The sequence below is a fragment of the Syngnathus scovelli genome, chromosome 13 (genome assembly GCF_024217435.2).
Source record: "Syngnathus scovelli strain Florida chromosome 13, RoL_Ssco_1.2, whole genome shotgun sequence".
NCBI classification, from domain to species: domain Eukaryota; kingdom Metazoa; phylum Chordata; class Actinopteri; order Syngnathiformes; family Syngnathidae; genus Syngnathus; species Syngnathus scovelli.
In genome coordinates this window covers 6,432,602-6,459,018 of record NC_090859.1, presented here as the reverse complement: position 1 = coordinate 6,459,018, position 26,417 = coordinate 6,432,602, and the positions used below count along the sequence as shown (strand labels likewise).

The following is a 26,417-nucleotide window of genomic DNA, read 5'->3' as shown; positions in this document are numbered from 1 at the left end:
CTGAATCCCAGCGTGGCATCATTCATTTTCAATTTGCAAGAAAATTAATGAGCTAAGACTCGACTGCTGTTTGGCATCAGCTCAAGTCAACTTGTCAGGTCTAAACATGTCAGCAAGCTTAGAAGACATAAATTGACAAGGTGTACACTATCTTATGTAATTTTTTCTTTTTCTGATACGTTACAATGTAAAATATTTTGCTATTTATTTATTTAGTTAGTTATTTATTTACTTTTGGATCTTTCAGACTTTTCACTTTTTTACTTTTGCAGACAGTACAGAGTCAGACTCTTTTTGCCACTTCTGTGCAATATGATGTGATAGGCAATAATGGAGTCAGTCCAATCCACAGACTAAGAATTATTGTGGATGTAGAATGGATGTGAACAAGATGAAACCAAACAGTCAAACCTGTCCTCATCTGATCTGGCTCTCCTGAGTCCTCTTGGCTCTGTGATCAAAATAAATCCCAGACCTAAATCCAATTTTTGTCATATCCACCATGTATCCTGGTTCATTTGATAAACAAAAATCACGTTGAATTGGATTTTTGCACAAAGCTTCAAAACACACAGAGGAAGTATGTGGAATTCAAATTGATTTGTGAGGGATTCAACTGACTGGAAGTGACAGCATGGTTTTCAACAAAACAGCATCGAATAATGAAATGAAATGCTCAAGATGTCACTAAAGGAATATTTTTAGAATCGATTATTCCAGCAATTATTCCATCAATTGATCGAATAATCGGATAAAATTTTGAATCAAAGTATATTACAAAACAATTTTACCCATTTGCTGTTGTTTATTTGATATTGTTTAGTAAGTGAATAACAGCTAAACAATAACACACACGAGGGATAATGCACCAAACGTTTTGAAACTGATTCCATTACTGATGCGCTTACTGTTTTCCGTAGTAAAAGAAGATATTTGCAAATGTCTTTTTTTGATTAAATACAAAGATAAACTGTTTCCAAGAATGAATACAAAATTAATAAATAATTGCTGACAAGAGAATGACATGAGAGGTTTTGGCAAAATAAAATAAAAAATGGCTCGAAACAATTACTCGATTTTAAATAATGGTCAATTAATTTGATAATCAATTACTTGTTGATTAATCGATTATTTTTGACAGCTTTAATTTAAAAAACCATGTTGCAGTGAAAAAGGAAATAAAAAATGTTTGTTTTTTGACACTTGACAACAATTTAGAAGACACACCTGACAAGAGTTTGGAATACATGGTCACCCAAAGGACATACAGTGTTTTTAATCTAAAATTACAAAGTCTTGACAAGCATTAACTGATTCTGTGGGGAAGCTGTAATGAGTAGCATACACCGACATCATCACATTTTAAGCTGATGCAGTAAAACTGCCGATTTACATTTCCAGTAAATTCACAAAACTAGAATAAACTCAGTTTGTTTGAGCAGCAGCAAAGAGGATTTTTAGGCTCATTCTTCGCTAAATCTTTCACAATGTTTGTCTGTTTACAAACTGGCTCTACTTGTGTATTTTCTCTCTCTTTGTCTTTCTGCTTTTTGCTACCATTTACCCACTAAATGATTCAAGGATTCATTAAAAAGCTTCGTATTTTCATGAATTATTAAAATCATCATTAGTTTTGGCTCTACTCGAAAGCTAGGGATCATGATTTTCTCTCCAAAGCCACTGTGTTATGCACGCCATTGTTTGTGAGCCTCAAGGCACACTTTGTTTTAGCTGCCTTTTGGCATCACTCCCAAATGCTAATCCTATAGATCTGGTCTGATTTGGTGCTTAATAGTTTGTAGTGTGACTGAGGTTCCAAGATGCTTGCTCAGGTAGGCCAAATGTTCTTCTAAATTGCCCAGACGTTCGTTACTGGTCACATGTGGCTGTTTTGACTCTTTTACAAAAAGCATATGAAAAGTTTTGAAACTATTATAGTGTAATTCAGTCATTAATCTCTCTTTTTTATGAGTCGAGATTAATTAATTGGGTGGTCTCTACAGATAAAGATTTCCATCAGCGACATTTTATGTTTATGGTCACACTACTACTTCTGACTGGACATATAAAATTATGGTCAAGTTAAATTGTACACACACGCACAATTAGGGATGGAAAGCGGTATATGTACAAGTGTCCATACACAGCACCCACAAGTGAAGATCTTTTTGTAGTGCCTTGTAAATGTACTTCGCGCAATATCCTACTTTTACAAGCCATATAGACCATGCGACATTTTTTACGTTGAATTTGAATGGAATGGAATGAGAGGAGCCGCTTTGAATGGCCGGTAGTCACTTGTGTTCCCTCCCACACCAGCGCAAACAGCCTCCCGTCTCTGGCTAGTCTGAGAAAAGACCAAGAGAAAGAAAATTCCACCTGTGCACATAGACTGCCCTTTGTGTCAGCCTTGGGCATGTATCCATCAATAAGTATATTTATTTTCAGTGTAGTATGTAAGTCCATCATTTTTGTGGTCAAAAGTAAAATAAACAAAAAAAAAACAAGTTCACCATTCTCAAAGTAAACGTTTTAGTCCCCTTTTGTTGAGGTGCCAAGTTTTGCGGTATAGAACCTAAAACTCCAACTAAACCCAGTGCAGTTGATTAATTGCAGTGAATTATTAATTTTATGTGACAATGGGAAGAAGATCAAATCCTCTTTGTCAAAACAAAATCCTCTTTTTCTACTAGATTTTTTTTTTTATGATCGTCATATTTTTAATGTTTTGTGTCTTGTGTGTAAGGCGCTTTGTTACAACTGTCACTATTGTGAAAGTGCTATATAAATACGAATGAGTTGAGTTGATATGAGATTTACTGAACATGTTTGTTAAAAAAACAAAAAAACATCACAGGCTTGTCCTGCATAGTTGTGCTTTGTTTATTGTGTCGCTTTCCATGGCTTTGTTGAATTCATTGGCAGGTTCTGCTAAAACATTGCACTATGCGTAGCTGATACAACAATCAGCTTACACACAAATACAAACCAAAATTCCTCATTCCAAACCATACAATTACATGCTGAACTTAACTGTACTGCTTTTCAAAAATGTGATGCTGGGTTCATTTATTTTCTCAGTAGTTGGGAACTGCCAAGCCCGATGACAAAACCCTTGGGACAGACAAAGTCACATGACCTGCTCCTCAGATTTCTCATGTGACAACCAACAGGCAAAGCAGAACTGCAATCAGTCAGCTCCGAGGTGGATAACATGCCATCAGGAGCACAGGATGTTCACCAAAAAGGGAGGGGGCTGCCTAACAAGCTCTGAGACATTGATCCAAACAGTCTGTGCCAAGAACATGAGTCCCACGTAGACATGGAAAAGAAACACACAGCTGACGCCTGTCAGGTCAAAGACCATCAGCCAGCCAGCTGATTAGATAATGAGAGATGCATCAATAACACAACCACCAGGGAAGCTCTGAGAGAGAACCCAAACACCTGGGACACATTCATGTAACAGTAGGAAAAAAAAAAATGCAAACGAAGGATGCCTTTTATTGTGTGCTTGTGTAATTGAACGCATCAAGGGGACATTCAAATGCATTCATGTGGATGATTCTGTGGAAAGTATGTAGAGAACATACAGTATATCACACTTAGTTATATTGATGACTAAAAATGACTGGTTCTCAAGTGCATTTTCCAAGATGCACAAAGAAGAATACTAATGTGTGGAAAATACAAAACGAGACGCCAGCAATATGAGAAAAATTTGAAATATTGCAATAATAATTTAAAATATAAAAAAAAGGAAATGTGTAATCTTAGTAAAATAAAATCTTAACATAATAAAAAAAATATCAGAATACGTTTGCAATACCTTACAGATTTATTAAGATGAGGGATGCTGAAGAAAATACAAAGTTTGACAATAACAACTAACTGGTGCGACTTATACTCTGGAGCGACTTATAGTCTGGAAAATACGGTAGATCAATTAGTACTTAAAAATAATATTTTTCAAAATGTGTACGTATGTTTAATTGATCTGACTCTGGAAAGTAAGAGTTACATAATATAATACTTTATGTTCCCAGTCCTCCTGTCCAGTGAATATATCATAAAGACTAAGTAATGTGTATCATCAACGAAAAAGTCTGATTTTGAAAAAAGATCTTATTTCCTAGGATACATAAAATCCTTAATTTCACACGCATGCACAATGTACGCGCATGTAGTCAGACCTTCATGACCCAACAAGCAGTGTTTGGTCATGGTTCAAAAGGAGCATTTATTGATGTAGCCGGATGTTGTTATAAATGTGAGCACCCCTCTGCACTTTCAGTGACCATACTTTGAAGCTTGCTATTGTGTCCACCCCATTGCCTGAGATGCACATGAAAGGACGTGACAACTTTGAAGTCGCCAAGCACCGACTCTCGCCCCAACCACTTAAAGCTCGGCTCCTGAATCAAACATACCTATAAATAAACTAACACAAATAACTTCCCTGACTTTGTTTCCGTGGCGATGACACCGAGGTTATTATTTTCACTTAGTTAGATTGCAGTTGCCATAGAGTTTGCAGAGGCACCAAATGGCTACAGTCAATAGCGGCAATGACCACATGTCATAGAGCAAGAAGCATCAGGAGATTAACCAGGAATGGCATTCACCCATTCATGTCTTTAATCTTCCTCCTTTTCAATGTATTTTGCAGAAGTCTTCATTACATTATGACCTTAGTGCAACAACAACAGATGTTATTTATGAGATTTGAATTCCTACTATTAGGGCCAGAGAAAAATAAAAATTTCTTTTCTAAATTCCAGAAAGTAAATTAATGACTAACTCAGATGAGAAAAGCATATTAACCACCAACACAAGGGTCTCAGGCTTATGTATTTTTTTTATGAGCTAACAATCAGAATGAGCCCAGAAGAGACTGGCTATAAAAAAAAATCATAAAATATATTTGTTTAACTGTTTAACACTTTAACTCCATGACCATACTCAAAAATCAGTACACTCTGTGCCATTAATCAGTTCTCATCAGAGTTCCTCGTTCCGTTGCTGGCCAAGTACCACAAGCTATCGATTAGGCCTTTGGCAAGATAGGCAGATTCATTCTTTGTTGGGGGCTTCTAATGTCTTAGAACAGATTAAAGGTCTGCCACTGCCTCTAGCTACACTATCATTTAGACCCTTACATTAGGCTTGGATGGCTGTACAAACGTAATTAGCCTAAGAACTTTGCGCAGGCAATGGAGTCAAGGGCAGACTGACTCTTCATAAAGCGGTGAAAAGAATTGTGTCACATCAAAAGTATAACTAGTGGACGAATGGTGACAAATATTGCTGCAGATCCATCATGCATGTTACGGCCACCCCCAGATACCAGAGAGACCTTGTACAGTTAAAGCATTAGTTGTGATTTGATGTGCTTATGCATACAGATTATAAGTCGCTCCGGAGTATAAATCGCACCAGCCATAAAATGCATAATATGCAAAAGATATCTATACAGTAAAACCTTGGTTTTCGAACGTCCCGGTTCTTGAACAAATTGGAATTCGAAAGAAAAATTCGAGACTTTTTTGCTTTGGTTGTCGAACAAAATTGAGAGGTTGAACCTCGCGAGATGAGCCGAAAGCCGAAAGGACCCGGGAAAACCCAACCGCGCGGCCCGGATGCCGACTGACTCCGTTCATTATTGTATTTTCGTAACTTTGAGGATTGTATTAACCCCTAATCATGCCTCCAAAGGAAGCAAGTGGGAGCAGTAAAGCCATCCTAAAACACAAAGACGCTCTTAAAGCAATGCGACAGTGAGCGCCCGGCACGCTGCGGTTGCGCGATCGGACTAAATTAAGCTCCCTGCGTACTGAGGTCCACTTAAATTTTGGAAAGTGCATCAGGACTTTAAAAATATTTTCTAAATTTCAGCGACGGCTCTGTCACAATAATGCGACCAGCGCGGTGCAGTTGCGCGGTGCAGTTGCGCAGACGGCGGCGCGCTGCAGTTGCACGATCGGACAAATATGCGCAAATGAAAAAATGCTTAAAAAAGGTGGGTTTTTTTTTAGTCTTGGAACAGATAATTTTTTTTTTCCATTATTTTTAATGGGAAAAATAGATTCGGAATTCGATCGATTTACTTCTCGAACTGCCTTCTGGAACGGATTGTGGTCGAAAACCGAGGTTTGACTGTATAGGTCGCACCGGAGTACAAGTCACATTTTGGGGGAAATTTATTTGGTAAAATCCAACACCAAGAACAGACATTTCATCTTGAAAGGCAATTTAAAATAAAAATAGAATAGGCAACAACAGGCTGAAGGTATGGTATGCTAACGTTACAGAAACACATAAAGAAGGAACTGAAAATGTGCACGACGTAACATATTAAGAGTTATTTAAATAACTATAGCATAGATAACATGCTAAAAAGTTTATCAAACCATCCGCGTCACTCCAAATCATTAAATCCAACAAAATCTTCATCTTCGGTGTCACTTATAAACAACTCCCCTAACCCCGGAAGTAGAAGATGCAGCGCTTCCTCTTCTACGTGGCTTACGTTAGACTCGTCAGTTTCAGTTCCAATTATTCCAGAGGTCTAGAGCGACCTCATGCGGTTTAGTGTGAAAATAACATGTGAAGTGATATAATATTTTGTTAATAATAAAGTCGCTCCTGAATATAAGTCGCACCACCGGCCAAACTATGAAAAAAAACTGCGAATTAAAATCCGGAAAATACGGTATTTATTGCAGACATGAAAGAGGAAGTGTCACGGTCGGGTGGAGCATGGAGCAGGACGACCAAGTGCAGCTTGGACCAGGGTTTATTGAAGCAACTCAAAAGGCAAACTGACATGACTTAACAAACAATAACTTGACTGACTGACCGGGACGTGAAACAAGAAGATAGCAGGACATGACGGCATCAAGACAGTACGACAACCCCGAACGACAGCAACCAATGATCCGACAGGGAGTGAGGAGCAGACAGGACTTTTATACACGACAGGTAACGAGAGGCAGGTGGGAACAATCACACTGATCATGGGCACACAGGAGGGGAGGGGCGAGCACACAGACAGAAACCAAGACGACACGAGACGTGACAGGAAGGCCCCTTTCACGTTGCCATTGCACATGACTGGCACATCAGACACTTAACATTAGAGCTGTGCCCTATAATACAAAATAAGAAATAAAATTGAAAAAAGTTTTTTTTTAAAAAACGACCATTAGACGCATGCCAACGTTAGCACCAGTGTTTGTATATCAAAACACAACAATTGCTCAGCTCAGTGGCCTAGTGGTAGACTGTCCGCCCTGAGACTGGAAGGTTGTGGCTTCAAACCCTGGCCCGGTCATACCAAAGACTATAAAAATGGGACCCATTGCCTCCCTGCTTGGCACTCAGCATTAAGGGTTGGAATTGGGGGGTTAGATCACTAAATGATTCCCAAGCGCAGCACCGCTGCTGCTCACTGCTCCCCTCTCCCCCAGGGGATGGATCAAAATCACACGGGGATGGGTTAAATGCAGAGGACAAATTTCACCACACCCAGATGTGTGTGTGACGATCATTGGGACTTTAACTTTAACTTTTTTGCTTCCAAGAAAAATGCTGCAGAAATTGTGTTTGATTGATGATTGTCAATTTTCATTCTTCTTCTTTGGCTTTCAGAAAGAGGAGGCCCTCCTCTTCTGTGTCAATGCAGTTACATTCATTCATACCCCGCAATCAAACAACCACCACAACGATGAGATTTTGTCTTTGGTCCTAACCTAGCACATAACTTTGATATTACAGAGCGAAGTTTCTGCTACGGAGTGTCAAAAAATGAAAATGTCACAAGCAGATAGGTGTCAGGTGTCAGTGTAGTTTTTTGTGCTGCTCTGTAAGGATACTGAATAATATGATTAAATTACTTTTACATCTTTGATCGTCTGAACATGGGGGGGGCGGGGTGAAAGATCCCAAGATGACAAGTTGCAATCAAAACTCCTTGCCATGTGATTGCCCTCACTTTGATGGACACCTTTGACTCAACCCCAAATCCCAAAGGATCATGTCAAGCACAAAGGCAAGTTTGACACACACTCACAAACACACACACACGCACGCACACGCACACACACACACACGCATGCATGCACGTGCGCGCACACATACGTAGCCCTGAACACACTTAGGTTATCATTATCTACTGTGGTTACCAAGCAACCAAATGGAGACACACGATATAATAGTTAACTTGTATCCAGCTACAGCAATCGCTTGCCGAGACTGAAAAGCCGTTTCTTTCTTCACGCAGCCACGTTTTAGATGACACAATGTTGGGTTCATAGAGCAAGCGGTCCCTAATTCTGAGTTTTGGACAGGTACCGGGATGTGGGCTATTTTGAACCGGCCCTCAGTGGGTCGCCCGGGTGAAAGATTTAAAACACTGACAATACTTCCACTTAGTTTATCAACCAATCCTAAATAATTTTCCCATATTCTCTCCATTACATCCGTCTATGTTGGACTCTTGACACATGTCAAGATGCTACAGTCATTGTGGCATCCAAGTGAGCCAAGTGATGAAGTGGAAAGCATGATAATGCGAAAGGAGTTTGAACAGGCTGCCGATGTATTGGTAGAAAGTGGTCGTGCAGCCAGCGGACAGATCACCAATCGTGTCATCTTTTGAACATATAAACAATAGCGATTTTCAGTCCACAAAAAGCATCTACCTGTTTGAACCGGAACAGTTAATGCACTACTGGTCTAAAGAATTCATATTTGTCCTATCAAACAGTTTTCGGTTTCTTTTGCATTTTTTTATTTTTTAACCTGAGATCGGACAGTTTTTGGGAGGTCAAGTCTTAAACCAATCTGATACTTGAAAAAAAACTTAACAATATAAATACGCTGAGTGACTGAAATGGACACACCTTGTAATGTGTAAATGGATGCTCAACTTGTTTTTGTCAGTCAGTCAGTCAGTCAGTCAGCCTGTCTGTCTGTCTGTCTGTCTGTCTAGTCTAGTCTGTCTGTGCATGCAGGTTTTAGAAAACTTTGAAAATAAATAGTAAAGGAATTTATTCCCACTTGTTTACAGGTGTATTTTTTTCATACTCATTACATATTTCTATAGTTAAGGCTCCAAGATTTTTTCTTTCCCGTGGCCAAACTGGGGCTTTGAGAAAATAATTTAAAATAAATATATATTAGAATATCAAATAAAATCCTGGGGGTCTCAATTGAGGCCTTCCTTGCATTTCTACTATTCACTTATGAGAGTGTCCAATTTCTGTTGGAGGTTTCTCTTTACTCTGAGTTTCCCATCTCTTTACTCTAAGTAGAGTTTCCCATCACCAATCTCATCGTAACCTAAGTGAACCCTAAATTGAATACATTTGGACAGTACCTAAGCACCTATACATCTGCAATCCGCTGTTGTTGTTTTTTTTTTTGTTTTTTGGGCTACTCAGTAGAAGGATGTCACCTAGATATAGCTCTTTATTTTATGTTACCAGAACATGAGAAACGATCATGTCAATTTGGTGTTGCCATGACAAGGACAAACGGCAACTGTTTTATTATGATCCAGTGTACTATTAAAATGATGTACTTATCCAAGAAACTGTGAATTTAGTGTTCTGATAAATTTATGACATGTATTAAATACACATTTCAATTTCAAAGAAGGAAACTTAAAGACATTAAATACAAACTGATCACTAGTAAATAGTTTCCCAATGAAATGTGCAGTGCCTTACAATACAAGCACTGCAAACAATTCGAAAGTGTGGCATTAGCACTGACAAGTTAATCAAGTTTAAGTGATGGTATACGTGTGTATTATATGCACACACTATGCATACTATACGTTCACCGTATAGTAAGTTGTATCTAGGGTAGCCATGGTACGTTGGACACTATTTTTTGTTTTGTTAAAAGTTGCTGTGTCATCAAAAGTATGACAAAACTATGACCGAGACATCGGTGAAATGAGTGTCACTTGAGGTAAAATGACATAAAAAAAAATTCATTTAAGTTCATGACATGGAAATTTAGAACAAACCAAAGCACTAATTTGATTTACCCCTTGACACTGACAAGACACAATTCTTTCCAAATGTTATCATCATTACTCCTTCAGCCCATCTGATTACCATCAGTGGATAAAAGTAAGTCAAAGTCAAAGTCAAAGTCAGCTTTATTGTCAATTTCTCCACATGCCAAAGACACACAAAGAAACCGAAATTTCGTTCCCCCCTATCCCACGGTGACAAGACATGGCTCACAACAGACAAACAAGTAACAAGTATAACAAAAGCGTGCTGAATAAATAATGAATAAATAACACAACAATAAATAAATAAATAAATAAATAAGAGGAGCAGAAAAAAAAAGGAGCAAGTGCGCGTACAGCAGACATTCCCGAAAATAGCGCAACAGTGCCGCACGCTACGCAGAAGGGGGTAGATTTTGCTCTGGAGACAAAACCTAAATTGACATACCATAGGTAATTGGTAAGAACTATTGACCTAATGATTGCTTTATTTGAGAGGCAACGTCTTCACTGTTTCTCTGATAATAGGAAATATAGTGTAGTGTAGTAGGCAGCTATTCTAACTGCCGGTTAATGGACAGTCAAATTTATAAAAAATATAGTATAATTATATATCCTTTCATTCCAATTTTTACACAGAAGCATCTTTTTTTTTTTATTCAGGCTTTTCCATCCGTGCTAGCCATGCAGATGTTCAAGTTGAATAGTCAAAAGCAATAGGCAAGCATTGTATGTGTGTTACTTGTTGAATATATAAGATACTTGGAAGTGGCGGGGGAGTGGGGGAAGGTGATGCCAGTAAATTATTCCACAAGGTACACACAAACAAAAGAAGTCACTCTCTCACTTATGATACCCATAGACAGCCGACACCCAGCGGGCGAAGGACTCACCCAGTGAGAACGACCACAAAGTCCATTACATTCCATCCGTTACGGAGGTAGGAGCCTTTATGGAATGCAAAGCCCAGGGCGATGATCTTAATGGCTGCCTCGAAACAGAATATTCCAATAAAGTAGGGCTCTGTGTCGTCCTGTGGAGGGAGAAGATCAGAGTGAGAGAGAAGCAAAGAGAGAGCGACCATGAGCATGACAGAGAAAGGGCATTTAAAAAAAAAATCTAAGGGAGTGGTTAATGAAGCATAAAGTGAAAGAAAGAAGGGTAAGTAATGTGGAGGAAAAAAAGATGGACCCTTTCACCTTTTGCACCGTTCCAAGCACAAGTGCAAGAAGAGGAGCCCTGTTCTATGAAAAAAGACTGAACACAAATATTGTTCATGCCCATAGCAAGGGGTTATTAATCAATGGAAGTCCACACATGCTTATTAATGCAGAAGAAACATCTTAAACATTTATTTTGCAGCTCTGTTGTACCAAAACCACTTGGACAGAATTATTTAAGCAACCTGAAATTAAAATTTCATGGGAAAAAAAACAACCTGACAGATTTTCAAGAGTTTAGTTGGCCTTATATAAAGCAGTGTTGTTGTGACTCAACTGAATTTAAATGAGCTTTCCTGAAGAAGTAAAGTTAAGTCAACTTCAACAACTATAGCGTTAACAACTGTCAAAAATAGTGCATATTTGGTAGTCTTATAAAGGTTTGTATACATCTGAGTACGGATATTTTTAGATTTGATGAATTTGGTTCAATTCACACATCCTTTCAATGAAAATTGTAGAATCTCAGAGGAGATGGAGCCAAATTCCAGTTAACTCTGGGGCAAGAGGTGGGTGCACCGTAGACTGGTTGTCTCGTCCAGCCGTTCTCAAATGGGGTTATGAGTACCCCTTGGGGGTATATGAAGAATTTTCAGGGGCTATATGAGATTTTAACAGGATTCCTGCAGGTAAATGCATTTTAATACTTTTAATGCCGTGAAAGAACATTTTTCTTTTCAGATCAAAGGCAATTTAATTAGAACATGAATCAATTTATTGTTAAATAGTGTTACAGTGACTCCTTTGCAAAATGTTGTATGCTTTACACGCATGTGCAAGTTCATTTGTGTCGATATTTCCCAGCAAACCAGCCAGAAATCAAATAGATGATGTTACTGCTTTGCCACACAATCTACCTAAATATTATTGCAAAGATAAGATGGGTTGCGTTCGCCTGATAGGATCCACGAACCGGACAGTGCGTGCCTGCTGTGTGCTCGTGTTCACAGTGGCCTGCTTGACTGTCATCTTTCCGGACTCTGCTGTGCATCGGGAGCGGCTAACGTGCTATCACTCTTATTGTTCATCTTCTTGTTTTATTTTTCCTGTGTTGTTTACTTGTATGTGCGTTGTGAACTCTGTCTTGTCACCCTGGGATAGTGAGAAACGTAATTTCGATCTCTTTGTGTGTCTTGACATGCGGAGGAATTGACAATAAAGGAGACTTTGACTTTGAAGAAAATGTTTGACTTGACTTCCACTTTGAGAAGTTGAGTGACTGAATGAACCCAAAGCCTTTCCCCAAAAGTAAGAAAGTGAGCTGGAAGAGGTGTGAAAACCTTATAGTTCAATGTACAGTGTAGTGGCAGAAGGACTGCAGGCATTGCACAGGGCTTGAACAGTATATATATGCCTACTTCCACCCCTCACTCGCTTTGAGCATACTTCAACCTGACAGACACTATACCCAACCCCCTGAATACTCCAACATAAATAATCACATAAAGACAGCGTGACAGGCCAGAGTTCTATAAAGAAATGTGACCTTTTCTATAGCGTTGTTTGCCCACGCTGAAGCACGGCTGAAAAGAGACATGTTAGACAAGAGTTACTGTAAGGCGCTTCAATATTGCAACATCATTTGTTCAGAGTTGTTTCTACATTTACTCTTGACTGCAGAGACCGGTTACAGGGCAATCACAACCTCCAAATGTTAAAGTTTTAATACCAAGGTGATGTTTTCATTGCAGATTGTTTGTTAGCTCCGTCCTGGAGCATTGTTGGGATGCGTCGGCAGCGGGTCTGCGAGGCAGCGGGAGAGGGGCCAGCGCGGAGACGTCGGGCCAGGCTTGCGGCCAACCCAGCTCGCTCAGCCGTGCCTTCCATTCTCCTGGCGTATGTTCATTCGCGGGACAAGATGGGTTGCGTTCGCCTGATAGGATCCACGAACCGGACAGTGCGTGCCTGCTGTGTGCTCGTGTTCACAGTGGCCTGGTTGACTGTCATCTTACCGGAGTCTGCCGTGCATCGGGAGCGGCTAGCGTGCTATCACGCTTATTGTTCATTGATGTTGACTTCTTGTGTTATTTTTCCTGTGTTGTTTACTTGTATGTGCGTTGTGAACTCTGTCTTGTCACCCTGGGATAGTGAGAAACGTAATTTCGATCTCTTTGTGTGTCTTGACATGCGGAGGAATTGACAGTAAAGGAGACTTTGACTTTGAAAGTACATAAAGTACCAAGCCAAGAAAATCTGATGTTGAGGATCCAGAAAAAAAAATACAGATCAAGAATCTCCTCTCGTGCACAATATACAATTTCCAAATTTTAAGCGATTTTAATTGTAATCATTAATGACATAGCGATTAGTTACAAAGTTGTATAATAAGGCAGCCACAACTGACAGTAAGTAATTTTAAAACAGTAGTCTTGCGTCATGATCCGGAAAAAAATAAGAAATAGCTTTTGGATTACTGCGCGCCTTCTGATTAGTTAATCCTGTTCCGTGATTAAAACCTGATTGCCTTGTGCTAATTATGTCACATGCCTGCGTCATCTATCACCCAGTCGCTCACAACCACGCCCCGTCAATCGAGTAAATCCCAGCCAGTCCTTGTCAGTCTGTCCCGTGATGCGACTTGTTTGCTTACTTTGTATATCTTGTCGGACCACCATTGCCGACCTTGTCCGTTTATTGACCCGTCCCGTCCTGCCTACCACCCATCATGACCATTTGCCCATTTATGACCATTTATTGTGTGGACCGACCAGTGCAACTTGGAGTACCTCCAATCCGCCAAGAAGATGAACTCCTGCCAGGCCCGGTGGTTCTTGTTCTTCGAGCGATTTAACTTCTCCCTCCCTACCTATTTGGTTCTCGCAACGCCAAGGCGGATACCCTCTCACGAGCATTTTACGGGGAGGAGCAATCAAGAAGTGAGATTCCCACCGTTTCCGTCGTGGTGGTGTGTCTTGGGACATTGAGGAGCGAGTACGGTCAGCCACTCAGGATCAGCCCAGCCCCGGTTCCTGACCCAACGATCGGCTGTTTGTCCCAGACAATCTTCACACGCGCACGACTTCCACCTTGCCTGCCACCTTGGAATCGCCCGCACCCAGTTCTTGGTGGAGCAATGTTTCTGGTGGGCAACACTGAGGGAGGACATCCAGGAGTACATTAGAGTCTGTACCGTCTGCAACCAGTGCAGGACACCCAACCAGTCTCCGGCCGGCCTGCTTCGACCACTTCCTGTCCCCCACCGGCCGTGGTCCCACCTCTGCATAGACTTTGCCACGCCCCCTCCCCCATCTGAGGGCAACACGGTGGTCTTAACAGTAGTCAACCAATTTAGTAAGATGGCCCGATTCATCCCACTTCCCAAGCTACCTACCGTCAAACAAACCACTCAAATCCTGCTGAGGGAGGTGTTCCGTTACCATGGACTACCCCGAGACATTTTTGTTGACTTCCGGAAGGGTCACACCCAACACCTGCCGCTGACCATCAACGGTGCTGTGGTGGAGAGGGTGAGCAGCACCAAATTCCTGGGGATGCACATCAGTGAGGACCTCTCCTGGTCCGCCAACACCGCGTCACTGGTGAAGAAAGCTTAGCGCCGCCTGTACTTCCTGCGGAAACTCAGGCGAGCAAGTGCTCCTCCGGCCGTCATGACTACATTCTACCGTGGCACCATTGAGAGCGTCCTCTCCAGTTGTATCGCTGTCTGGGGTGGTAGCTGCACTGAATACAACATGAAGGCCCTGCAGCGCATAGTGAACACGGCTGGTAAGATTATTGGTGCTTCAGTCCTCTCCCTGAAGGGCATTTACGTCTCCCATCTCGCCCGCAAGGCGCCCACGATTGTGAGTGATGTGAGTCACCCCGCTCACTCTTTGTTTGATCTTCTGCCCTCTGGGAAGAGGTACAGGAGCCTTCACTCCTGCACCGACTCACCAACAGCTTCATTCTCCAGGCTGTTAGGATTCTGAACTCTCTTCCCCCTTCTGCGTATCGTCCTGTACTTATTTATTGTGTTATTTGTTTATTTATTATTTATTCATCACTCTTATTTATTCATTGATTGCGCCTTCTTGTTTTATTTTTCTTGTGTTGTTTACTTGTTTGTACATTGTGAACTATGTCTTGTCACCGTGGGATAGTGGGAACGTAATTTCGATCTCTTTGTGTGTCTTGGCATGTGAAGAAATTGACAATAAAGCAGACTTTGACTTTGACATTGTGTCAGACCATGGCCCGCAATTCGCCTCAGTGTTCTGGGGGGGAGGTCTGTTGCCTCTTGGGAGCCTCGGCCAACCTCTACTCCGGTTTCCACCCGCAATCCAACGGCCAGGCCGAGCAGCTGAACCAAGAGCTGGGCAAGTCCCTCTGCTGTATGATCTCTGCCAATCGGCGTGGGTGGGCTCAGCAACTCCCATGGGTGGAGTATGCCTATAACTCGCTTCCAAGCTCTGCAGCAGGTCTGTCGCCTTTCCACCGTGTGTTTGGATTTCAGCCGCCACTCTTTGTTAGCCAGGAGAGAATTGTCTCTTGCCTGTCAGCTCTGGTGTGCGTCCGCCGTTGTCATCGGGCTTGGGCCAGGGCCCGGGCCTGCCTCCTCCATCTCCAGCAATGCACGCCAGGCCCAACGTACCGGGTCGGGCAAACGATGTGGCTATCTGCGCGGGACTTTCCACTCGGGGTGGAGTCCCGTAAGTTGGCGCCTCGCTTTGTGGGATCGTTCTCTGTCCGCAAGGTACTCAGCCCTTCTGCTGCCCGTCTTCGTCTTCCCAGCTCCATGAGGGTCCGCCCCACAATTTGCCCGTCTATGACCACGTCCTGATCACCGCCCGTTCCAACAACAGGCCTGTTCCCGACCAGGATTATCTGCTACGCGTTCGCTCTGCTGCTCTTCGAAAGATTGATTTCAGTTATCAGTCAGCCAATGATCAACTGTGGCGTCGCCACCGTCGCCCACCAGCCATGTCCCGACAACGTTGTCGCACCGACCCAGCCAGACTTCCAGCATTCCACATCCCCTTTCCACATGAACAATAAAGTCTGCATCAACCTGGAGGACATCGCCAACTCTCGCTACTTGACCAGAGCGGGTAACATCATCAAGGACTCTTACCACCCCGGTAACCACCTGTTTGACCTACTACCATCGGGCTGAAGGTACAGGTCACACAAAACAAGGACAAGCAGACTCAGGGATAGCTTCTTCCTCAGAGCTATCACTGTAGTCAACAAAAATAGATGCACGTGTCCCCTGAACCCACAAATATAAATATATAAGTAAATACTGATCAAATTAATCACAGTGCAATATCTTGTCACAGTGCAACATCTTATCTACCGTATTTGCCGGTGTACAGGTCGACTCGGTGTATAAGTCGACCCCCTAAAATTCGACGGAAATGTACGATTTTATGATATATCCTTTGTATAAGTCGAGCTCAATTGTTGCATTATATTAAACTTCAAAATTCAATATGCGAAATTTATTGACGAAATGTGTTCAAATTCCGGGAGGCCGTGCGCATGCGGCTGTTTATAAGCACCGCGGAGGAGATCGCGGCCAGCGAGCTCGCGCACGCCGCCCGGCACCAACGGGAGGCCGGAAATAGCTCCAAGCCGAGCGGATCGGCACTTTATAAGCACCGCGGAGGAGATCGCGGCGCCTCATTCGACTTCCAGCGGCCGGCGAGCTCGCGCACCCGCCCGGCACATCCGGGAGGCCGTGCGCACGCGCCAAGTGGCCGAAAATAGCCCCCGCCGAGCGGATCGGCTGTTTATAAGCACCGCGGAGGAGATCGCGGCGCCTCATTCGACTTCCAGCGGCCGGCGAGCTCGCGCACCCGCCCGGCACATCCGGGAGGCCGTGCGCACGCGCCAAGTGGCCGAAAATAGCCCCCGCCGAGCGGATCGGCTGTTTATAAGCACCGCGGAGGAGATCGCGGCGCCTCATTCGACTTCCAGCGGGCCGCGCACTCGCGCACGCCGCCCGGTTCAAATTTTCTAAGTGCAACGCACAATGAGATGCATGAGAAACGGCCTTGGTTACCATCACATTTGAAGCGCTGAATACGAAGTTAAATTTTATGACTCGGTGTATAAGTCGAGGTCGATTTTTTTCGGTCGATTTTGGATCGAAAAAGGTCGACCAATACACCGGCAAATACGGTATTTGGAATCTTGTGCAATATTTTTTTGTCTCCTGTGCAATAATCGGGTTTCTATGTAATACACATATGCATTTGTGTACTGTACATACTACTGCCTTTTGTACATATTTTATATTTTGTATGCTTTTTACATTTAATCTTGTGCGCTCTAATATTCTTTTATTTTGCATGCATGAGAAACGGCCTTGGTTACCATCACATTTGAAGCGATGAATACGAAGTTAAATTTTATGACTCGGTGTATAAGTCGAGGTCGATTTTTTTCGGTCGATTTTGGATCGAAAAAGGTCGCCCAATACACCGGCAAATACGGTATTTGGAATCTTGTGCAATATTTTTTTGTCTCCTGTGCAATAATCGGGTTTCTATGTAATACACATATGCATTTGTGTACTGTACATACTACTGCCTTTTGTACATATTTTATATTTTGTATGCTTTTTACATTTAATCTTGTGCGCTCTTATATTCTTTTATTTTGCATGCATGAGAAACGGCCTTGGTTACCATCACATTTGAAGCGATGAATACGAAGTTAAATTTTATGACTCGGTGTATAAGTCGAGGTCGATTTTTTTCGGTCGATTTTGGATCGAAAAAGGTCGACCAATACACCGGCAAATACGGTATTTGGAATCTTGTGCAATATTTTTTTGTCTCCTGTGCAATAATCGGGTTTCTATGTAATACACATATGCATTTGTGTACTGTACATACTACTGCCTTTTGTACATATTTTATATTTTGTATGCTTTTTACATTTAATCTTGTGCGCTCTAATATTCTTTTATTTTGCATGCATGAGAAACGGCCTTGGTTACCATCACATTTGAAGCGATGAATACGAAGTTAAATTTTATGACTCGGTGTATAAGTCGAGGTCGATTTTTTTCGGTCGATTTTGGATCGAAAAAGGTCGACCAATACACCGGCAAATACGGTATTTGGAATCTTGTGCAATATTTTTTTGTCTCCTGTGCAATAATCGGGTTTCTATGTAATACACATATGCATTTGTGTACTGTACATACTACTGCCTTTTGTACATATTTTATATTTTGTATGCTTTTTACATTTAATCTTGTGCGCTCTTATATTCTTTTATTTTGCATGCATGAGAAACGGCCTTGGTTACCATCACATTTGAAGCGATGAATACGAAGTTAAATTTTATGACTCGGTGTATAAGTCGAGGTCGATTTTTTTCGGTCGATTTTGGATCGAAAAAGGTCGACCAATACACCGGCAAATACGGTATTTGGAATCTTGTGCAATATTTTTTTGTCTCCTGTGCAATAATCGGGTTTCTATGTAATACACATATGCATTTGTGTACTGTACATACTACTGCCTTTTGTACATATTTTATATTTTGTATGCTTTTTACATTTAATCTTGTGCGCTCTAATATTCTTTTATTTTGCATGCATGAGAAACGGCCTTGGTTACCATCACATTTGAAGCGATGAATACGAAGTTAAATTTTATGACTCGGTGTATAAGTCGAGGTCGATTTTTTTCGGTCGATTTTGGATCGAAAAAGGTCGACCAATACACCGGCAAATACGGTATTTGGAATCTTGTGCAATATTTTTTTGTCTCCTGTGCAATAATCGGGTTTCTATGTAATACACATATGCATTTGTGTACTGTACATACTACTGCCTTTTGTACATATTTTATATTTTGTATGCTTTTTACATTTAATCTTGTGCGCTCTAATATTCTTTTATTTTGATTTGCTTTTCGCTCCAAAGGGCGAAGCGCTCAAATTTCGACCTACTGTTTACAGTGACAATAAAGGCGATTCTGATTCTGATCTTGCCGCAATTGGCTGTTCTGTCCCGTATCTCACAAATTAATTGGCTGCTTGTTTCATTACATCATTAAGGTAAAAAAAAAAAGCAGTGAGATAGTGTGTGATCCCTCTTTGTAAAACAACTCTCACTACTTCCCCTGCTCCTGACCGCTATTTTGTTGTCCTCGTCATAATAATTTTTTGTGATGAATCTGGACCGCAACTGCGAAGACCATTTAAGGCAGTAGCAGGTGTGTGTGGATGTGACAGGAATTTATTACGTTAGTCATACAAAGCTGTTACTCTTTGTGACACACACTATTTTAAACTCCAATGTGCAACCTCAAAGAACACAAGTGTATCAAACCATAACAAAACATGCTTTTTTGCCAACTATTGATAGACAAGGCAGGTTGATTTTTAATAACCCACGTGCATTATCTTTAGTTTCTTTCATACTCTGGTTGATTGGGTAATGCAAATGACAGAGTTCAACTCGTGGTTTTAATGCAATGTGATGCAATGTGAGCTCATCCTCATTCTCATTAAGGATGATTACAAAATGCAATTGCAGTAAATGAGGAAAATGGTTTCGTCACAGTAAAGGTAGCAGCTGCAAATCTAAAAGAAGCCAGAGTGGGAAGACAACACTTACCAGGCGCTCCGACATGGGTGTTTTGTCGCTGGCAGGTAGATGTTGCTCCAGGGCCAAGACGATGCAGTTGGCGATGATTGTAGCCAAGATCATGTATTCAAATGGAGTGCGAGGGTTAAGGGGCACTTGAAAGTCAAGCAGCATTCATTTCATTATTACATTAATCATTAAAACAACATCTAATGGAATTTAAAGGACACTATCTGGAAAAAAGTCAATTAATTCATCAGTCTAAAGTGACTACACCCATTATTTCATACCCGATGCTAAATCTTAAGTTAGATCGATATTTAATATCCCGCAGGAAATTCTAGGCATACCAACATCCATTCATCTGTTTTCCACTGTATGCCGCCAGTTCCCATTACGGTTTTACGGGTGAGCTGGAGCTTATCCCAGCCAACAGCCTCAAAACAATTCATCGATTATCAAGATATTTATCGCTAAATTTAATGATCGATCAGTTGTCGATTAATCGATTCATCATTGCACCTCCACTCTGAACTATGAGGCTCACTACGAGTACACTGGGCTGGCCACAATACTCTATCCACTTTGGAGGGGGCATTTTGCAGAAGGCCCTTTCTCTGTCCTGGATGATCGATTAGTTGTCGATTAATCGATTCATCATTGCACCACCACTCTAAACTATGAGGCTCACTACTAGTACACTGGGCTGGCCACAATACTCTACCAAATTTTGAGGAGGCATTTTGCCTAAGGCCCTTTCTCTGTCCTGGATGATCAATGAGTTGTCGATTAATCGATTCATCATTGCACCTCCACTCTGAACTATGAGGCTCACTACGAGTACACTGGGCTGGCCACAATACTCTACCAACTTTGGAGGGGGCATTTTGCAGAAGGCCCTTTCTCTGTCCTGGATGATCGATTAGTTGTCGATTAATCGATTCATCATTGCACCACCACTCTAAACTATGAGGCTCACTACTAGTACACTGGGCTGGCCACAATACTCTACCAAATTTTGAGGAGGCATTTTGCCTAAGGCCCTTTCTCTGTCCTGGATGATCAATGAGTTGTCGATTAATCAATTCATCATTGCATCACCGCTCTGAGCTATGAGGCTCACTACTAGTACACTGAGCTGGCCACAATACTCTATCCACTTCTGAGGGGGCATTTTACAGAAGGCCATTTCCGTCCTGGATGATCGATTAGTTGTCGATTAATCATTGCTCCTCCACTCTGAACTATGAGGCTCACTAGTAGTACACTGGGCTGACCACAATACTCTACCAACTTTTGAGGGGCCATTTTGCAGAAGACCCTTTCTGCCAAACATAAGCTACTACATAAAGACCATAAAGACATGCCTGAATGCGTTTGATGGGGAAGAATGGACCTACAATTCTCGAAAATATCTGTTTTTGATACATTACTAAAAGTTGACTACCGTATTTTCCGGACAATAAACCGCTACTTTTTGTACAAGCTCTGAACCCTGTGGCAGTGCATCTTATCTATGGATTTTTCATTATTTTTATGACATTGTATAATTTTTGCATATTCTCTTATACATGGAAATTAAACATAAAAACACCTGCGTCTTATCATCCAGTGCATCTTATAGATCAGGGGTGCTCCATACGTCGATCGCGATCAACCAGTCGGTCGCCAAGCTACTACTGGTCGATCGCATGACGTTTAAGAAAAAAAAAAAATGCTGTATGCTAGAATCCAGCCCATCGCTTGATTGACATACAGGTAGGCCTGTCGGGAGGCAATCACAGTGAACCGCACATGCGCAATAGACAGTGACTACAACCCCTCACCGCAGCATGTTTAACGGCCGCGCACACACAAACCGCCAACGTTTATAAGCTTATCAACGCACGCACTCGCTTTTTTCTTTTAAAGAAAAGAAAGTTTATGACCATCAAAAATGAGTGGGGTTGCTGGACCAAGTAAGAAGCCAAAAACGTATCACTTTAATACGGAATTGGAGTTGGACTTTTTTTCTCACAATGTCATTTTCTAAGTGCGTTACAAAAATACACGCACTATATTATTTATTTATTTATTTATTTATTTTATTTATTGTAGTAGGTAGATCTTTGTGACTTGGTAATTTTAAAAGTAGCTCGTAAGCTGAAAAAGTTTGAGCACCCCTGTTATAGATTAACAAAACAGGATTTTCCCGTAATTTTAGCTGGTCCGGTTTATAATCGTGTGTTGCTCCCACTCCAGGAAGTACAGTACTTCATATTTTCTTCGATGTACCCCACTCATACTAATCCCAAAATGTGCACAACTTTACAATGCGGTAATGTAAGACAAATTATGGGCTTACCAATGAATCTTCGAGAAAAGCCAGCCTGCATGTTCCAGAATGACTAATGCTGTTACATTTTGATTTGAGTCCATTAAAGCAGAAAGCTTCAGTAATGCTCTGGTTGAAGGCTTTCTGGAAGGAAAGAAAGGAAGCATCCTATACATGTGCTCATGATCTTTCCAGATGGTTGACCATTTCTAACTATTTTCAATGGCTGGCTCATTCTGCAATCCATTTTCACTAGGTCATTGCCCACGGGTCAGGTCCTATTGAGAGGTTATGAAATGTAAAAAAATAAGTTTATGACCCTTTACACCAAGATGTAGTGTAAAAAAAAAAAAAAAAAATGAAAGCGGACTAATACCAAATTCTGTCGCGAAGCATTTACCGTAGATGAAATGGGTTTGATTTGCAATGATTCCGAAATCTTTTTTTATCTTGACTATAGCGTTGTTTTAAATTAACTGTTATGATAGCTAAGCAATAAAGGCAGCTCATGTGGCGAACGACGTGACTATTTTAATAATATGTTACTCAAATTGAAGGGGACATAGAAAGGTATTTGATATGGATACATGGAAAAAGAGCTTGCTGGTCATAAGTGTTATGCAATAGGTACCTGTAGTCTCTTCAAACAGGCTAAGATATTGTTCTGTGATTTTTGTAAGCGAACAATGTAGAATCCATAACTATATTGTACTGTTTACTGTATTTATTTAGCACTACACACATAAAAATAAAATCATGCTTCCAGTACTTTCAATGGGAAACATTGCTTCAGTTGGCAATGACGGTTTATGACCTAGAGTTCCAATACTGCATTGTTGATTATCTTTCAACTTTTTTTTTAAAATAAGGAAGTGAAATTACAAGAATAGCGATTGTGAAAAGGAAGCAAATGGACCTCTTGTTGAGCAATTACAAAATTACATTCTAAATGGCCATATTTTGTTGCAGCCTTGCCAGCGTGGCGTAGAAGGCAGCGTGGGCGACTTCAGCACCATGGAGAGGACTTGAAACTCAGCCTCTGCCCCATCAACTCATCGCGTGTCTTTTCCTCCTGTTTCAACGCACATGGCTACGTCATAGGATGGCTGACTCGCTAACGACGCACGTAATGTTCCATCATTTGTACTACACAACGATGAAACATACATTTTTTAACATTTATAATATAACTAAAGGGTAGAGCTACCGATGTGAGTAAGTCGCGTGTGTGGTCGTATGCATGGCACCATTTACAAGATAAACCCTGGAGCGACAGGTGCAGCCAGCGTGGCGTGGATAGGAAATAAGGTATAGATAGACTCGGGTGGGGTGAGCGGCACATGGGAGTGGACTTTTACTGTCTCGTGTAGAGAGCGTTCGCAACCTCGCTTGAAAGAAAAGGCCTGTAGGCTGTTGTGGATTTCAATTCGATTCTGTGGTCATGTTGCATAGACTGCCGCTGCACATGTCCTTACTACGTTTGCAAAGGATATGGCCACTCTGTTATACGTTTGGCATATTTCCTGATCACGTTGTCCTCCCGGAAGATGAAGAGGGAGCGGTTGACAGTCAAGCAATTTTGCTTAACGGGGTTCGGGTTGTAAATGGCCATTGTCCGGGCTCTCTGAGCCATCGACTGCTTGTACATCCTTTGGCCGCTCGGAGCGCCTCCACCGCGGGCTCCCCCTCTTCCCGCGCCCGGCGCTCCTCTCCCTCCTCCTCCGGCGCCGCCGCCTGTGCTCCCTCCATAGCGGGTGGGGAGATCTTCAGTGAAACGAGCCATTCTGGGAAAGCACAGATCCAACAGCGAAAATCCGAAGTCGTTTGATTGGAAATGGAAGAGAGACGCATCACAACAAAACGCACTTCATCCACAAGCACAGTTGCTGTATTTCTAGCTTTGAAAAAGCACTGGAACGTGATTTAAAGCTCAATTCTTTCCGCTGTTTCATCCTCCCCAAAATGTCAACATGTAAAAGTTCAAAACAAAAAAAAAGATGAGAAAATAACTCCAGCCGTAGAGGAGATGAGATCTGTTCATTGAAGCTGTTGCATCCACGGAGGAAAGAAATCACGTCTCCACATCAAGTCAGCATCGTGGCTGCGGCCGAACACCAGTTGAAATGTCGTTTTTTTCTAGATAGGGTTGGGTCAACCCAACAACACGACCATCCCTTTTGCACCTTCTTCCTGGCTGCGAGCATCAATGACACGACCAAATCTGACGCGAGCGTTGTCGTGTGGTTTGTGTTGGATCACTCCCTGCGTAGGGGAGTATGGGGCGGCTCAGGGCTCCACGAGTCCCCCCGGTGGAATAGGCAAGTGTTCACGTGATCATAGTGGACCTATCGGAGAACGGAGCGCTCAGTGCTCCTTCCCTTCACCGTCTGCTGGTTGACTGGAGAACACACGGCTACTGAAGTTCTAGTGGTATAAAATATTATTGTCAGTGAATCCATTCTTTATATCACGTATCTTGTTAACTCGTTGCCACGTTCTGTGTCGACGATTGATTCCCAGCCTCCATTAGTGACAGGCATTAGTTGTCGATGTAAATTACTCAATTTGCTTTGTTTAGTGTGAATATTATCGTTTACAATGAATTATGTGTCATCTATATTTTCCAGTGATATACAGTAATAGGCAGAACAATTAAACACTTCTCCATTAAACGGCAGAGGGTGCAACTAACCTTTGGACCCATCTATTGCCGTCCGTCCGTCCGTCCGTCCATCCATCCATCCATTTTCTAAACGGCTTCATTATCACATCATCATCATTGGCGCAGGTGCTCCAGTAGTCTATGGGCAAGTGGGTCAATGTGGCCCAACTTCCTACATTGTTTTGCACCAAAAAAATAAATAATTGGTGTTGTTGTTTTTTTTGCAAAGAATCAACAAACAATCAGAGACGGAGGGTGTGACCAACAAGGTATCATGCATTTGCCATAAACTTCTGAACACACCCAGAAGCAAACCCTGCTGCTACAAGATAATCTGTTAAGGGGAGACGCTGATGGTGTAGGCGGTACACTTGCTTGTCTTGTGTGCCGACACCGTAAGTTCAATACCCACATATGACGGTGTGAATGTTTGTGTGAAAAATCTGTTAACAAGCTTAGGCTAAGAGAGCATTGCTGCCACTATGTTGAAATGTCCATCTCTGGAATGAATGAATGAATGAATGAATGAATGAATGAATGAATGACGCCGTTATAGAGCTCTGTACACTAAAACCAGCAGACACAGAGACAGCTTCTTCCCCCAGGCTGTCGCTCTGATGAACTCACACCACTCTTAGAGTCTCAGAGTCATTATTGTGCAATAACATCCCGCTTGCCACACCTTTTTTGTCTACACTGTTTGTACTATGTGTCCTCTCTGCATCCATTGCAGCCTGGTCATCCTAGAAGAGGGACCCTCCCATCTGTGGTCTCTTCTCAAGGTTTCTCATTTCCCCTAGCTGGAGTTTTGAGTTTTTCCTTGCCCTCTTGGGGGTTTAAGATCAGGGGGTGTTTGAGAATATCTTTCGTTCTTCACATGTCCTGAGTGTTGTTGTTAGTCACCTAAATGTTGAACAGAGGCTGTGATTTACCGAAGTCAAATTCCTTGTTCGGCACGCTCAAACATGGTGAATAAAAACTTCTTGAATCTTGAATGAATGAATGAACGAACAAACAAACAAACAAACAGCGGGGCGTTGGTTAGCACATCTGCCTCACAATTTTGAGGGTTCAATTCCATCTCTGGCCCTCCCTGTGTGGAGTTTATATGTTCTCCCTGTGCCTCCGTGGGTTTACTCCGGGCATTCCCATTTCCTCCGACAAACATGCATAGGTCGGCCGATTGAGCGCTCCAAATTATACCCAGTGAAACTAATCCTATGGCCAAAGTAGACACAATACCATTATGTAGTCTGACATGATTAAACTGCAGCGTAACAAACGGTCATCATACACCACAAGGCATTTTATGGAACATTATTTACCAGTGGAAATTGTTTTATGCACATTGGTTAGTGGCGATTATGCTGATGAAACAAAAATTAAACTGAAAAGATTCGTTTCTAAATGAATATCATTTAGGAGCAATTGTGGGAGCTTTAGCTTGTATGACTTACACAAAATCAATGCACACATACATGTTATTACTTTTGTACATAGAGCATTTGCAACTAGATTTGTGTTGCGGGTTTTGTATGAACTGCATACCATGTTTCATTTTTGGGAGAAACCATTCACAATTTCACAAGCTATGGTGTCATCTAGTGGTTCATTTAACACATTACAACATAATGGTATGAGGTACT

The 26,417-nt window shown here is 41.7% G+C and overlaps 1 protein-coding gene across 5 annotated transcripts in view; it reads right to left on the bottom strand.

Annotated features, from left to right (window-relative positions):
• The window catches only part of cacna1bb (calcium channel, voltage-dependent, N type, alpha 1B subunit, b), a 123,040-nt gene extending 97,991 nt beyond the window's left edge, over positions 1-25,049 (bottom strand). For all 5 annotated transcript variants that reach the window (XM_049737145.2, XM_049737144.2, XM_049737146.2 and 2 more), the window contains exons 1-3: positions 23,604-25,049; positions 19,826-19,932; positions 10,921-11,060 (exon numbers count right to left, since the gene is read on the bottom strand). In XM_049737145.2, the coding sequence (XP_049593102.1) occupies positions 10,921-11,060; positions 19,826-19,932; positions 23,604-23,892 (536 nt within the window). In that variant the 5' untranslated portion in view covers positions 23,893-25,049. The remainder of the gene's footprint in view (positions 1-10,920; positions 11,061-19,825; positions 19,933-23,603) is intronic.
• Between the last annotated feature and the right edge of the window lie 1,368 nt (positions 25,050-26,417).